General features: G+C 39.3%; 2 protein-coding genes across 3 annotated transcripts in view; one reads left to right on the top strand and one right to left on the bottom strand.

The window, feature by feature from the left end:
- Positions 1-3,579: 3,579 nt before the first annotated feature.
- ATOH7 (atonal bHLH transcription factor 7) lies at positions 3,580-4,080 on the top strand (the record flags this gene model as incomplete). The annotated part of the gene is made up of 1 exon (XM_081953573.1): positions 3,580-4,080. One exon carries the CDS (start codon positions 3,580-3,582, stop codon positions 4,009-4,011), a length of 432 nt encoding a protein of 143 aa, XP_081809699.1. The 3' UTR covers positions 4,012-4,080.
- Positions 4,081-8,301: 4,221 nt separating this feature from the next.
- Positions 8,302-16,481, bottom strand: part of MYPN (myopalladin) — a gene marked incomplete at its 5' end in the record, with an annotated part of 93,474 nt that continues 85,294 nt past the window's right edge. For both annotated transcript variants that reach the window (XM_081956202.1, XM_081956203.1), the window contains one exon: positions 8,302-13,995. In XM_081956202.1, the coding sequence (XP_081812328.1) occupies positions 13,826-13,995 (170 nt within the window). In that variant the 3' untranslated portion in view covers positions 8,302-13,825. The remainder of the gene's footprint in view (positions 13,996-16,481) is intronic.

Here is a 16,481-nt window from a genome sequence, read left to right as displayed (position 1 = left end):
TAAGGCACTTAAGTGTGTCTTGGAATTGTTTAGGAACTTAAAATAGCCAAGCTTTCTCATATATCTGCTTGCATATTAATTCTACATTTACCATGTTTTAATTCTGTATTTCTCACCAGCAATTGTGATTAGGACCTATTTGGGAGAACCGGTTGTTAACTTTCTAAGCAATTTGGCGAACCGATTGTTGGAAGAAATCTTCTTTTGTTTTTTCTTCACTTATAGGGCTAATCCTGTAAGGAAGGCAGGAAGGAAACATTCTGGTGTTGTTTCTAGCCTAATCTTTATTGCCCTGCTTACAGAAACTGCCTCTCCAGTTACATTGTAACAGCTAAGGCGAAGCGCCCATCGATGTGAGTGATGTTGAGTTGGCCACGCCCACCCAGTCACATTGACCACCAAGCCATGCCTATCGAGCTGGTCATTAGGGCAGAGAACCGGTTGTTAAATTACTTGAATCCCACCACTAGGATCTTCATTTTCCCACGTGTAAATCTCTCCTCTAAAATGCGTATTATAGTATATTAGTAGAATACTTGGGGATTGTAAATTTATTTATTTACGTACTTATTTATTTAATTAATTTCTGTATCTTCTTATTCTATCCTTCGCCCCCTCCGCCCCCACCCCCCGCCCCCCGCTGTTGGGATTAAGATAAAATCAAGATAGCTTTCCCTTCATTTTGTTTTTACAACAATAACAAGATGTGTCTGAAGTAACTGGTTCAAAGTACCCACTGAGTTTTGATCTACAACCTTCCTGTACCTTAACACCTTCCTTAGCACTAAATACATGCATTTTGTGGGATTGTTATCCAGGCACATGGACAATTGGACCTCATGGCACCATGTTTTTCAACCTGAAGCTTGCCAAACATACTGAAATTCAAATTCCAGCATTTATAGCTAGTGTTAATTGGACTAGTGTTTCAATTTCAATATTCTGATCAGTCCTTGAAGGACAAATTATCCTCTTCTTTCTTAGCTTCCTTAAGTCTCTTTCTATGATAATTAAAATCTATGTTAATTAATAGATTGTTCCATTTATTTGTGATTAATAATCATAATGATAAGTTCATAGCCTATCTTCTCAACACTTCCAATTGCCAATAAGCTAGGATTTGATCCAGTAATTTATCCTGTGCAGGTTCCATGAAAATATTATAAGGATATTGCATCCAGTTTTGGTTGCCACAATATAAAAATATGTTAAGACTCTGGAATTGGTTCAGAGAAGAGCAAAAAAGATTATCATCAACATATGATGAACGGTTGCAGGAATTGGGTATGTTTAGTGAAACTAAGAGAAGGGCTAAGAGTGACATGATAGCAGTCTTCCAATATCTAAGGAGTGCCCACAAAGAAGAGGGGAACCTATTCTCTAAAGCACCTGAAGGCAGGATAAGAAATAGCAGAGGGAAGCTTATCAAAGAGAAGTCCAACCTAGAAATAAGGAGAAATTTCCTGACAGAACAATTTATCAATGGAATGGCTTGCCTGGGGAAATTGTGGGTGCTCCTTCACTGGAGGTTTTTAAGAAGATACTGGACAGCCAAGGTCTCCTGTTGATCAGTGGTTGGACTAGAAGATCTCCAAGATCCCTTCTAACTCTGGCATTCTGCATTTCTTCAGAAATAGTATGGCTTGAAAACTGATTCAGACAAAGTAAAGAGTTAAGTACAGTAAGATTTTTAGTTTGATTAGTCACAATACTGATTCAAATGGAAACAGAGAAGATTGACTGGCATTTAAACACCAGTTTGAAGCTTCACAAAAATCAACAGCTTTATGTCTTTCCTTTTACACATAACCAACATGCCCAGCACAGCTACAGATCTCACTGAGAAAATAATATGGAACCTAGAAGCAGGTTTTTTTGACCGGATGGAAGGCAAATAAAGATAAACAGGAACATGTGAGTTATCTTGTGGGAACAAAGGCAGTGCCATTCATAAATGGGAAAAATGCTGCTGAAATTTAGAGATGCTCTTCCCATTAACAAGCCCATTTAGGAAGCGGAATATAAAGAATGGAATAACTGCGCCTAACAGGCTGGGCTCAACATCTGTCATGCTGCCGATCACTAATGTTCAATTGAATCCTATTGTTTTCAGATTATTCGACTCCATTCATTGTCATTGTGAAGGTTTAATCAACTGTTTGCAATCACGTGATGTTTTGGAGTCATAACTGGAACAATTGACCCACAGTTTTAGATCAAAATGCCGTGTTGCAAAACTGAATGAAAACATGACTTGCGAACAAATAGTAATAATTTAATTAGTCTGGATAATTATATTCTTTCACCTTAAACTTACATCACATTTTCCAGTGGGAAAGATAAAAGATGGAAAAATGCCTTACTAAGAAGACCATGATAGGCTGTGAAAGAACAAAATAATATTTTCTGTTTCTTATTTAGAAAACCACATGCCTTGTGCAGTCAATACCGATCTGTGACAAATAGATAGTATTTGTCTACTATTTGGAAAGCAAGCTGACAAATCTCTTTTTTTATGCTTTTGCAATACCATAAAAACATATTCCTTTAAAAAAAACTCAGCTCTTTTTTGTAAGTACAAACCCAATTTATCTTCTCTCTGCTGTATTAAGCGAGTTGTGAGAATCTCCAGATTCTAATGTTTGTTTTTCTTTTCTGCCTCTCTTATGTCCTCTTGGGTTCACACATAATAGCTCCGTCTCCGATCCATTCACACACACCCCTTCCCCCAGCACCTTATGGCAAGTGAGCAACCCAGCGATGTGTTAGGAAAGCTTTTTGCTGAGCTGCAGAAGCTGATTCATGGGGAGAAGAAAAAAAATTAGACCTTTGCTTAGTTGTGGTGAGTCTTGTGGGGTCAGGCCAGACGCTGCTCCAGATGGCAAGTTGTCAAGTCAGACAGGCCATGCTTTGGGAGAGTTTTCAAGAGACCCAGATTGCAATGTCAGGGTTTTCCTGGACACGCGCATGTGCATCTCGTTCCCAGGGCAGAAAGGTGCTGGGAGAAAAGTAGAGGGCCACCCACCCACCTGCTGCAACCTGTTCAGCTCCTGCAGCTGCTTCTATAAAGACTTCCCTGACTTGTGACTTGGGCTCAGAGCCCAGGAGGAAGAGGCAACAGAGCTCTCCTCTGCTGCTCTTCGCTTCAGGTCACCAGAGATCTGAGATGATTGCTAGAGAAGATTTCTGTTAGAAATCTTCCTGGCCTTGCTTTCCTAAGCAGTCCTTTTGGGACCAAGACGTGCCAAAACTCCTTGAGATACAGTGAGTTCTTGGCCCGAACTGTCATTTTCTTCCCCATTTTAAGCTGGAACCTTCGAAGGCGAAGATGCTGCTTGCTTCTTTTCAGAGTGAGAGGAAATGAAGAAGACCCAAGATCCAAGCAAATGTGGGGAGAACTCCAGGTTTTGTTCTTGGTTTGTCCAAAACAGGGACAACTTCATACCTCTTGAATTATGTAATTGGGGGAAGATGGTGCTTTTCACCAAAAGTCCATCCTCTTGAAGTTGAGGAAAGTATTTTCTCTTAAAGACCTATTGCAAGCAGGTTTTTCTGATCGCTTCAGCAAAAGCTTTCCCCATGAAACCCTGCAAACCAAACCCTAAGGAGACTCCCAGTGCAGATGCTGGCTTCCCCTGCAGCAGTGAGTCAGCCTGTGCAGCAAAAGGCAGCTCTGAACGGCTGGAGAACGCCGCCAAGCGCAGGCTGGCTGCCAACGCCCGGGAAAGGAGAAGAATGCAGGGGCTCAACATGGCCTTTGACCACCTCCGCAAAGTGGTCCCACAGTGGGGGCAAGATAAAAAGCTCTCCAAGTACGAGACTCTTCAAATGGCTCTCAGTTACATCATGGCCCTGACAAGGATCCTGGCTGAAGCCGAGAGGTTCAGCACACAGAAAGGCTGGATTAACTTTCACGAGGAGCATTTCCATGCTTGCGCAGGTCAGAAGGCAGCTGCGGAGACCGAGCCCTATGCTCCCAGACTTTTCCACTTCCAGCCTGATCACTTCTAAGTTTATCAACTAGATCGCTGTGGATCTGGGACAGACTCACTCTTGTAAAACCTGGCAACAAGAACTTGAACAGCCTCATCAGGTAATCACCAGTTGTGGTACTCTTGATCTCATTTGATTTCATCTTTGGAACAAATTGATCTAATTCATCTAGTGCCTGTTGTGGGAGATAATCCCCCTCTCCTAGTGGTTACCTGTAAAATATGTCCAATATCTTCAAGTTGCATCATTTTGACATTATGCAATTTTTGGGGGGTAGCTATACATGTCTGATCTACCATGCCTTCTGTTTTCACAATGATATGTTGGAGAAAACAAAGCAGTAACAATAACAGCAACAACAAAATTAATCCAGTTTTATATATGGCATGGGCAATTTGGTTATTGGAAAATGTAATTGAATTTTTAATCAGAATGATTAGATGTTCAAATGTCCATTAATTCTTAAATTGACAGTGTGTTTTATTTTGTTTCCTCATTAATGGTATATTATACAACAGAAAATAGAAATGATATTCTTTAGTCCTCAAAGAAGTAACTTCCTTAAACTTTGTAAGTTTGTCCTTATAGGTTCTTCTAAACCAAACTGTGCAAGTTTCACGTACCTTATAACTTGCAATTTCTCAGAGTGTAAACCTAGAATGAAACTAATTTCAGTTATAGTCTTTAGAGTGTTTAAATATTCTGTATGCTGCTATGAAGTTTCAACAATGTTACATGATGATATCAGATGCTTGCATGAAAATAAAATTTACAATTTGTGATTCATAATAAGCCTGGTTCTTTTTTAACATTGTTTCATTTCTTTTACAGTGTAAAAAGTTTTGTAAAATATAAATAAACACATTTTCCACATATAAAATGTCTCTTATTAAAATTGATGGACATCCTATTTTGGGAGTTAGGAAAGCTCTACCAGAGGAAAATTTCTGCCCATTCCTTTAGATGGATAACATACATAAAAAAGGAGTGCACTAATTTTTGGGGAGGCATTATGGTCTAAATGATTAAAGCCGTGGATGAAGACTTCTGTGATACAAACTGAAATCCATCCTCATTTAACTAACCACGTGATTTTTAAATAGTCACTCTTAACCCAACTGGTAGGGCTGTTGTTGTGGATAGATATTCGGGTAGAAATTGCTGCATCCTCAGTGGAAAAGAGATTTAAATCTGAATTTAATCCTTGTCAGGGATATCTGCAGAGAGGATCATTCCTTTGCTATATTGGTTGGCTGAAGCTCTATGATCAGGTCAAGTGAATGACAAGCATTGGGAGGGGCCATTGAGGATTTCCAGACAAGTCACTTCTATCTTGTTGCTGATTAAAATAAGCATTTTTGCTAGTAGACAGGCTCAGCTTGGGGATTCTTTTCCCACGTCCCCTTAAAACCAATAACCACATGACTGGCTGATTTCCATGGCTATCTGTGCCAGCAAGAAATTGATTTCATGGATTTTAGCTTGTGCAGTGTGATGGGTATATTTCTGCCTGAAGTAATATGAAGAAAGAAAAGAAAAGACAGTTCTCTCTTGCCATCCAGAGACATGAACCAAAAGGCTAAAAAATATTTAAATATTTTAAAAGGAAGAGAAGAAGCTAGTGAAGTGATAGAGCACACACATTTCAAAACCAGGGTGAGAATCTATTTCACTTGAAACATGGTCATATTTGGCCTCCTACCCCTGGTTATGTCCAACATGTCACTTTATAGCAGGGGTGGGCAACTGTGGCACCTTTAAGACCCGTGGACATCAATTCCCAGAATTCCTGAGCCAGCCATGCTGGCTCAGGAATTCTGGGAGTTGAAGTCCACAGGTCGTAAAATTGCCATAGTTCCCTACCCCTGCTTTATTGAATAGTCTGTCATGAAAGACTTCAGTTTAGGTCACCTAAACCAACCAAATCAGTTTAAACCTTAACCACAGATGTATTATTTCGGCTATGCTATTACAGACACGAGGTCATAATTACCTCAGTAGCAAAAAGACATTCAATGTTTTCATGGTTGGATCTAAACCAGGGGTTCTCAACCTGTGGGTTGGGACCCCTTTGGGGGTCGAATGATCCTTTCACAGGGGTCACCTAAGACCATCGGAAAACACATATTTTCGATGGTCTTAGGAACCGAGACACCGCTCCTCTATGGTTGGGGGTCACCACAACAAGAGGAACTGTATTAAAGGGTCGTGGCATTGGGAAGGTTGAGAACCGCTGATCTAAACATTGATGTATAGAGCAATAAACCAAAAAATGTCTTGATCTCTATGAAACCCACATCTCGCAGGTCACTTGTTGTTTCTCCATCCTTGAACTTCAATCTTTCTTCTCTAATTTTTACATTGGTCCACTGAATGATGGCACTAATAATTTCTTTGGAAAATAATAATTTCCAAATCTCTAAGGGAGCAGGTGAACTTCCAAGATTTCTAGCTGCAGCTAATTGCACAACAATATTGTGACTAGCGGTTCTGAATCTATTGCTTCCAAAAAGTGCAGAAGACCATTTGAATTTGTTCTTGCCATATAAATTATTGCATGACATAGATTGTACCTGGTCACCAATTTCACTGGAGTGTCATCATCACTGATGTCAGAATTGGTGGCAGCGGTTGGGTTCCTCATCGTCCATTACAATATTTTCTTCACAATCTGATTTCACTTCACTCAGATCGCTCTCTGCTTCTCCATACCATTTTAGAACAGTTTCTTCGAAGTTTACAGTAACAAAGATCTGCGGTCAAAATGACCGAAATTCAAATTTGAATGCCGCTACAGAAAACACCAAATAACTGACGCAAGTGTGATGCTGTGTACACTCTTATTTGTGGGAAAACAAAAGTTATTCGCAACCAGAACGGTCCATTTCTAAAAATAGGGGTGTTCCAAACATTTTGGAAAACTGTTGTGGTCACTATGACCGCAGGTCTGTGGTTATGGGTTAAAGATACAACGTAGATTGAATAAACAATCAAATAACTACAGTGCATACTGGTCCCCCAGTATAACATGAGCAGCTTGCTGATCCGCCTGGAACAAAAGCAGAACCACAGCTTATATACCCATTACAAAGGCAAGACAAAGAGAGGCAGGCACAGTGTAAATTACACTGAGGAATGCTTTTTATAAACCCATCTATGTGACCTTCTTCCTACAGTTATCTCTTCCTACAAGGTCAGCATCCTGCTATATCTTTGAGATCTGGTCACAATATACAACAGTGTGATTTCATGGTAACAGGTTCCTATTTGATCTCTACTTTGTCACCACGCAGGTCAATCAACTTGCTATTATAAGGATACTTTAGGCAGTTTGCACAGATTGTATGTATGGGAAATACTATAGAATGGGTAGCAAATGCTGTGTGTTTGAGTGGTAACCTATTCCACCACCCTAGTCATAACAGCATCTCACATTACAATATTTTACTCTGAGCTGGAAATGGACTAGATCCGTGATGGCAAACCTATGGCACGTGTGCTGGAAGTGGCACACAGAGCCATCTCTTTGGGCATGTGAGCCATCGCCAGTTGCTCTTCCAGGTTCTGGTGCGCTGGTCAGCTGGTCTTCATGCGCAAGGGAGCACTGGAACCTGGAAGATCAACCCTGCAGGAAGATGATCTTCTGGGTTCCAGCGCACACATGGGCACCAACCAGCTGGTTTTTGCATGTGCATGCATGCAAGAAACTGGAAGACCAGGTGGCTGGTGCGCATGTGCGCACCGGAAACAGGAAGATCACCTTCCCAGTGCATGCATGTACACTGGATGGCTGCTCTTCCAGTTTCTGGCACATGAATGTGCACTGGCCAGTTGATCTTCACGCACACATGCGTGCCAGAAATCGGAAGACCAAGTGGCCAGTGCACATGCATGTGCCGGAAACTGGAAGAGTAGCCACCACGCATGTGCATGTGCACCGGGCAGCTGCTCTTCTGGTTTCTGGCACACGCTCCTGTTTCAACACTTGGTGCCAACACCGGTATACGCTTTTGTGTTTGGCTGCAGCTCTTCTTTTTAAGGAGGCAATGATGAGCCCTCCTTGCAGAATGTCTCCAAATGTACCTTCTGTAGCAAATCCCAGGCATGTGGCCTTGAGGACAACAGGGTTGTCTTCCGATCTGCACACGGAAACCATTTTTGGAGTGTGAGTCACCCTCATTAAGGGAGAACACAGGTGTTCCATGCCAGCTTCAATAGAAGTCATCCGTTATCTAAAGACAGCCTGGAAAAAGCCTTTGGCTCTGTAATATTTTGGATAACAGTTCCCCAGGGACACAGGCAAAGAGATATTTGTGTAATGCCACTCTGAAGCATTTATTCAATGGATGAGGAAAAACACATTTGCTGAACAGTTTGGCATTTTTCTTTATATGCATTTAAAATATACTTTAGAACATACCATTCATTCCCCTCCCTCTTTCCATCAAAGATATGTACCTTATATATTACTAGGATTAAAAACCCATTTTAATGGAAAAATAACAACTTCATATTGGTAGAATATAAGGCCATTGAGTTGTGCAATACATACTTCATTTAACAGGTAGGAAATTCCATTTGATTTTCCTCCTATATTAATACAGGTATTGATTAAACTGGATAGGTGAAGTCATTTTTTTCCCATGGAGCTCTTGGAATTTCACACAGAATTTCACACAGAATTCTTGCTGTGAATTTTACAACAGTTCCTTATATACTGTATATTATACTGTGCAAATCAAATCAAGAGTTTACAGCAGTTGTGGATCAATTGATCTATTTTTTTAAAAAAAATATGTTTACATCAGAAATAAGAAGACAATGGTGCTGTCGTTTATTATATTTGTGCTTTGCTGACATGAGAAACATGAAGATTCCAACTGACTTCCCAGTATTATTCATGGTGAATCCATTTTTCAAATTTTCACTAATATTTCCACAGAATATCCTCCTTGTTACATTTTTGAAGTTGTGCTTTCACAGCGATGCTGCATGGTTTCACTGAAAAAGGATATCTAAAGTTCGGGGCATGTGAACTAATCTGAAAGCACAAAAGCATTTTCTTTGCTTTGTAGTATCCTCTTAAGCAAAAAAATGTTTTTTAGAGTCCTTTGAATTCTCTAATCTTTTACTGGAATTTAGCAGGTTCAGAAAAGGAACCAGAATCCCAATAAATATATTAATAGAAGAATGTGGACATGCTCTTCAGCAGTGTTTCCCAGCTTTAACAACTTTAAGATGTGTGAACTTCAACTCCTAGAATTCCCCATCCAGCATGACTGGTTGAGGAATTCTGGGAGTTGAAGTCCATTTGTCTTAAAGTTACCATGGTTGAGAACCACTGTTTTGTAGAAGCCATTGAGCTCCATCCAATCCTGAATGCATTTTCACCTCCTCTTTCTCCTTCATCCTGTTCTACAGTGCTCCACTTCTTTGAAGCAGACTGACTGGCTTATGAAAGAGATGATTTGATTATGATAGTGAATATTCTTCCAGGGATCGATACCCATTTATCCTAAATTTCCTGGTTTGGAAGCACACATCAGTACAGAGGACAAAGATAGAGTGAACTTGCCTCCATTGCATTTAATTTCCCAGAGGCTAGTGGAAGGAGCTGCTGCTGTGAGTCGGGGAGACTGAGAGGGAGTACAGAGGACAAAGGTAGAGTGAACTTGGCTCCATTGCATCTACTCAGCATCCTTATTAAGTCAGCAAGGATCTCAAAAGAAAATAGATTTGTTTTGCTTCCGTGAGCTTTCTTTCCTTGTGGAAATTTGTAGGAATGACTTTGGCTGCATACAATGAAAGAACTTGTTTCTAGTGCAAAGTTTAGCTTCTAGTTTATGAAATAAATAAAAAAGAGAAATGAAACAGTCTTCTGCAAGAAGAAAACTCTGGAAATTCTGAAAGATATTGTCTTTCAGCAATATCAATAGCCACAATGGCCTTTTTTTCACATAAATCTACCTACTCAGTTGATTTGATATCAATTACACATATCAAGGAAGAGCTACTTTCTGTATGCCAAATAAGCTGAATTAAAAGTTCATCTTGGCTAAATTCCACTGGGTCCAACACTGATAAAATTGCAAGGAATTGCTATTGTGTAAATATCCATATTTTTCTGAATATTTTCAGTCATTCAATTTGAAAACACACATACATATTACCTGTACTACAGGAGATATGTGTGTGTCTGTGTTTTCACAAGTGTGCATCAATACATGACAATTACATTTACCTAATTAGTGATATTCATTAAGTTATATCTCATTTTTCAGTCATACACAATTTTTCTCCTGGAACATTTTCCATATGAAAGTAGACTTTTTTTTTTTTACAAAGGTTTGGGAAGTTGCATGACTTTAGTGAATCCCTATGCTGCTGAGATACATTATTGTTGTCACACAATGCCTTCTATTTTCTCAGCCATCATATTTCTGTTTTAAGCTACCTGGATACAAGAATAACATTTCTTTTAATACTTAAGAGATGTCTTCAATCTTTCTTTATACATACTGTCCAAAGTGATCCTTGATTTTTACAACCCTGTTTGGAACAAGGTACTGTTCTCTTGATCAAAAGTTTAGAAGAACCTTCTCGTGTTCTGCTCACTTGGAAAGATTCAATTCCCTTTATAAGAGCATTTGGGATTTTAATGAAACAGCTTGATCTCATGGCAATCGCGCATTAACTTAGAGCTGTATTACTCAACCTTGGCAAATTGAAGATTCTAGGAGTTGACATCCACACATTTTCAAGTTACCAAGGGTGAGTACTACAGATTTAAATTCCGCCTTCATTTATAACAAAGCAGAAAAGATGCTTTCCAGAGCACTTCCTAAGAACAACACTAACCTCTGATAACTAGGAAGAAATGACAGAAGTCACAGAAACATTATTCCCAGGGTCAACAGTTATCGGAAATCTCATACAGGTAGTCCTGACCTATGACCACGTGCTTAATGAGCATTCAAAATTATGACGGTGATGAAAAAAATTGTCTTACTCTGCCCTCGCACTTATGATTGTCACAATGTTCCTGTGGACATGTAATGAAAGTTTGGGCATTTGGTAACCGGCAAGTACTGCATTTTTCGGAGTATAAGATGCACCAGAGTATAAAACGCACCAAGATTTTGAAGAGGCAAATTTTTTAAAAAAGTTTTTGCATGCTGCAGATCTCCCCAAAACGGCCCATTTTTTGCCAAAACGGGCCCGTGTTTTTTTTCAAAAAAAGGGCATGAATAGCCTTTAGGAGGCTTATAGTGCTCCTGGGGGCTGGCGGGGCAAAATTGAGCAAAAAATGGCCCGTTTTCACTCATTTCTGCCCTCCCCAGCCCCCAGGAACACACTCTAAGCCTCCTAAAGGCTCTGCATGGCCATTTTGTTGAAGGGGTGGGATTTGGGGAGGCAAAAAATGCTGCATTCAGTGTATAAGATGCACCCAGATTTTCAGCCTTTTTTTGAGGGGAAAAAGGTGCATCTTATACTCCGAAAAATATGGTATTTATGCCAGTTGCAGCATCTTGATGTGTGTAAATGCCTTTTGTGACCTTGAAGATGGCTTCCAACAACCAAAGTCAATGGGGAAAGCCATATTTGCTTAATGACAATGATGATTCACTTAACAACTGTGGCAAAAAGGTCATAAAATCAGGGGTGACTTATATAATGACAGCATCGCTTAGCAACAGATGTTCTGGTCCCATGTGTGGTCATTTGTTGAAGTCTACTTGTATTATTTTTATGAAGTGACTGCTCTTCATTCAAATTTATTTCTAAGGCACATACCTCTTATGATGGTTTCTCCAATTTGGAATTCCCCAGCTACATGAGGATTATAACTTTCAGCATGCTGTAGCCCCAAACACATGGAAGATACTAGTGAGAAAAAACTACTTAAACCTTTCTGGATGTATGGTGACTACAGCTTCCTAGAAAAATCTCTTTTTCTGTCTCACCCAGAAACACTCCCAAAAAGAAAATAGATTTGGCTATTGTGGAAGGATTGGATGATAAAGAGCCATAATTAATGCCAGTGAATGCCTAGTACTAGTGCAAAGTTCAAAATATTTTAATCCTGAGTTGGATTTCGATTTGGTTATAATTTTTTCAGAGGATTGAGACTTTGTTTAAAATATATTAAAAGAATATTCACTGCTAATAATACCCAGTATTACATAGGTCTTTAGCAAATCTGATGGAAATAAATGTATTCACAGTGAAATTAGCATAATATATCTGAGTTATAGCTTAAGCATAAAAATGCTAATACGTATTTCGAACATTAATGGGTCCTCATTTATAATATTGAATAAAAGCAATAAAACTGGTTAATTGCATATACTGATTTATATCATATGCTAACAAAATCTCTTTGCTTTATGGCTGCTTTTAATTATTTGTTTTAAATATGGGAGGTCAATCAATATCCAACATGAATGAAGTTTGATTGTTAAATTTGGACTAAATGATCATTCCTTTTTGTTTAATTAGAGATGGAGCTCTCACCTCACAATCAGGAGGTTGTGAGTTTGATCCTAGTTAGAAGCATATGTAGGGTCTCATGCTTGGGCAGGGGGTTGGACTAGATGACCTGCAAGGTCCCTTCTAACTCTGTTAATCTGTTAAATTAGTGTCATCTACGGAATAATTTTATTCTCGGTACAAGACGGCTATAATTTAAAGGGAATATCCTAACCTAATTTGATAATAGGTATGTATATATGCAAATTATATAGAATTCTGAAGATAGGGGAAAAAATCCTATCGAAAGGCCAAAGAAACAAAAACAACATGGAAGGCATTTTTGTTTTTGTTCAAATATTTCTAAATATGGAAAAAGAAACAAAATAAGCATGCTTCAAAATGTATATACCATTGGGAGCTGTGGGATGACTATAATATGGGCTTTGTGGTACATAAGCTGTTTTATAACTAATTGCAGTATGATCCTATACATATTCCTCAGAAGTAAGGCCCTTTTAGTTGAGTGGACTTACTTTAAGGTAAGCGTATGCCTGCAGTCTAACAACAGGGCACCTTAATATTAAGTGCCCTTCTTGGGTGCAAGATTCATGAGTATAAGAGTCGCACTTTTTAAAAATTCTATTGTTTTAGAAGCAGTTTCTATCTGAAATGCTACACTTAACTAGTTTTCTGTTGGCTAATTATTTCATTTGTATGAATTCTTAGCAAACTGATCAGTCACAGTTTTATTTATTTATTTTTGGCATTGGATCTGTGCTTTGTGACTACCAGCCACCCTTAAAACGCTGTATTCAAAAATCAGGGACTTAGGCTGTGTGTAGGGGATCCAAAAAGTAAGATGGTGCCATGGGAGAGTGGTGGAAACCATCAGTTGACTTTTTTGAGTGTCTTTCCCCTTCTAGATGCCCCTGCATTTGGTTTCTCCTTCCTCAAGAATGATTTCCATCACTGTAAATGTCCTTGGTACCTTTCAGACAGCTATCCAAATCTTAACCAAGTGCCTGTTTAACTACCTTGAAATCTTAGCAGGAAAATGGGCACATCTTTTTTTTAACTTAACAGCTGAAAACTAGGTCACTTTTCTTCCTAACCCATGGAACAAAAGTAACACAGCACAAAATTTGTCACAGTATATTCTATACCACAGTAGCTGCATGGTAGGACACTGCACTGAAATCTTGGCTCTCACTATCTTTACTGTTTACCAATTATACTAGCTGTAAACCTTAAGTGTTTCAGCATGTCTCTTCCATTCCTTTTCACAGCTCTAATAGTTCTTCTATTTTCAGGAAGAATTTAAACCCTTTTGTTGTTGTTGTTGTTGTTGTTGTTGTTGTTCTTAGAGTTCTTCACTTTCTACCACAGGCCTGGAGGGAGAGGGAAAGCGTGCTGGATTCTCAACAGCGGAGAAAGCGGAGAAAATGTCGAGTCCTTGTCCTGTGAGATGTGCATACCGGGTGCTGCTTGAGCGAAACTTGATTGGCTGAGGTATCTGCTGATGCCACTGAGCTGGAGCAAAAATAATAATAATAATGGCATGAGTGTAGGATATATGACTATTAAGCATCTCTTTTAAGTTATATATAAAGGCTGTAAAAAGAGTTATCCCTTGTTTGTATGTGAGAAGCCTAAGGCAGATTATTGAACTGTGTGCTAAATGCCCTTGTGGTTGCTCCAAGAAATTTAGGTAGCTGGAATAATGTGAAATTTCCAATACTATTTTAATATATTGCTATCAACCTCTAATACCCTAAATGTTTTTGAGCCTAAAAATTATTTCAGTGTCTCTCTTGGCATGCATTAGATGGCCTCTTGAAATCTATGGACTGCTGAGTCCTCAGGGCTACTATCTAAGCAAGCTTCTCTCCCCATTGATGTTCCTAATAGTGTGGAACTTCTTACCTTCAACGATGCCTCTTCTCTGTTCAATTTCATAAACCCTTAAAGAGCACTTCTTCTTCTAGAATTTTGGTTCCCCCCAATACCTTTGCTCCTGACTGCTACAAAGAATTTCACTGTATGGTATGCATTTTTTAATGGTTTTGTTGTCATATTTTGTGTTTAGTGAACGAAGGTGGAATTTCCTGAGAGTGAGAACAATTAAATCAATGGGACAGCTTGCCTCACAGAGTTATAGGTGCTCCATCAGTAGTGCTTTTCAAGAAAAAAATTGGACAGCCATTTGTCCAGGATGGCATAGGCAGTGGTGAAATTCAATTTTTTAAAAAAATACACGTTCTGTGGGCGTGGCTTGGTGAACGTGGCAGGGGAAAGATACTGCAAGATCGCCATTCCCACCCCACTCTGGGGCCAGCCAGAGGTGGTATTTGCTGGTTCTCTGAACTACTCAATATTTCCGCTATCGGTTCTCCAGAACCTGTCAGAACCTGCGGAATTTCACCCCTGGCATAAGGACTTCTGCCTTGGACAGGGGGCTGGATTAGAAGACCCCCAACGTCTCTTGCAGCCCTACGATTTTATGATGCTATCATGAATGATGGGCAGTAAGCAAAAAGTAGTAATCAAGCAAACACAGAATCACTGCATGATGCCTCCATAGTATTTGCTGACTCAGTTTTCCATCCTTTGGAGATTGGTAAAATGAGGATACAGATTATTGGGGGCAATATGTTGACACTGTAAACCACCTGGTGGTATATAAGTCTAAGTGCTATACAGGGGTGGGTTGCTCCTGGCATTTCTGCCAGTTCGATGCACACACAAAATGCGCGTGTGTGCATTTGCACAAAAATAGGTCTGTGCATGCGCAAAATGTTTTTTAAAAGGGGGGGAAATAAATTTGTGCAATTACAATTGTTCTGCGCATGTGCAGAACCTAAAATCAAGATGGCAGCCCTGTAAGAGAACTGGTTCAGGGGCATGGCAGGCCTGGGTTGCTGCAGGCTTTGCGCCAAATACTACTGGTCCAAACGGTAGGAACCCACCTCTGGTGCTATAGCTATTGCTAAGAAATAACATTAACTGTAGGTCAAAGATATACCTTTTTCAGGAACTGGGGAACATTTTTAAAGGTCAAGTGCTACATTTAGCTAAGGAGAATTTCTGGAATAAATGTTGTGTACTTAGGGGCAGAACCCCCATTGGCAAATGAAATTCTTTCTCCAGCCTGAGGCAGGCACAGGGAAGGCTGGTGATAGACCTGGCTCAAAAGTGCAATGGATCTCATCTGGTTTGTGGCCTGGCAGTTTCCCTCCTTGCTGTTGTTTTTAAATAACTCCCTACAGAATCAAATTGATCTATCTTGAATTATGACTAGCTTTTGCCTCTCCTCTCTAAGGACTGGCCCAGCTGCCTCAGCAATTTCAAGAAATTTAGAGGCCACTATTTTGCATGTAGCCTCAATGAAGGAGTTTGCAATCGCAGTTAGTGGGCAAAACTCTGAAAGTTGTACTTTAGTACATTTTACAAAATGTCACCAATCCTATGAATACATCTGTAGAATTGCATTGGTTTCTTTGTTATTACCATATCAGTAAGCTGTCTAAATTGAAATAAATACAATAAAACTGAGCAATCATTGTTTAAAAAAATAGGCAAGTTCTATGTAGTTCCAAATAAGGAACGGTTAATATAAGGATTCAACTGAGTATCAAGTTTTATTAGAGCTATTTAAGACTCTGCTGCCTGAAAATCCACACTCTATTATCCACGATCACTTATAAATCTCCAGAGATATTGCTCAGGATCTCAATTCAGTTAGACTGGGATTCATCTCTCTTGAGCAAATCCACTCAAGTAAGTTATACAATATCTAATCAAAATATCTAACCTAATTATAAAAAATTAGATTAAATATCTAACAATATCTAATTCAATTCTAATGAAGAGCAACAAGAATGATTAGGAGGCTGGGGGCTAAAACTTACCAAGAACGGTTGCAGAAATTTGGTATGTCTAGACTAGTGAAAAGAAGGACTAGGGGAGATATGGTAGCAGTGTTCTAATATTTGAAGGGCTACCACAAAGATGAGGGG

The sequence above is a fragment of the Natrix helvetica genome, assembly GCF_964273705.1.
Source record: "Natrix helvetica genome assembly, chromosome: 5".
NCBI lineage: Eukaryota > Metazoa > Chordata > Lepidosauria > Squamata > Natricidae > Natrix > Natrix helvetica.
The sequence above is the reverse complement of the archived record's forward strand: the minus strand, read 5'-3'. Positions and strand labels throughout refer to the sequence as shown.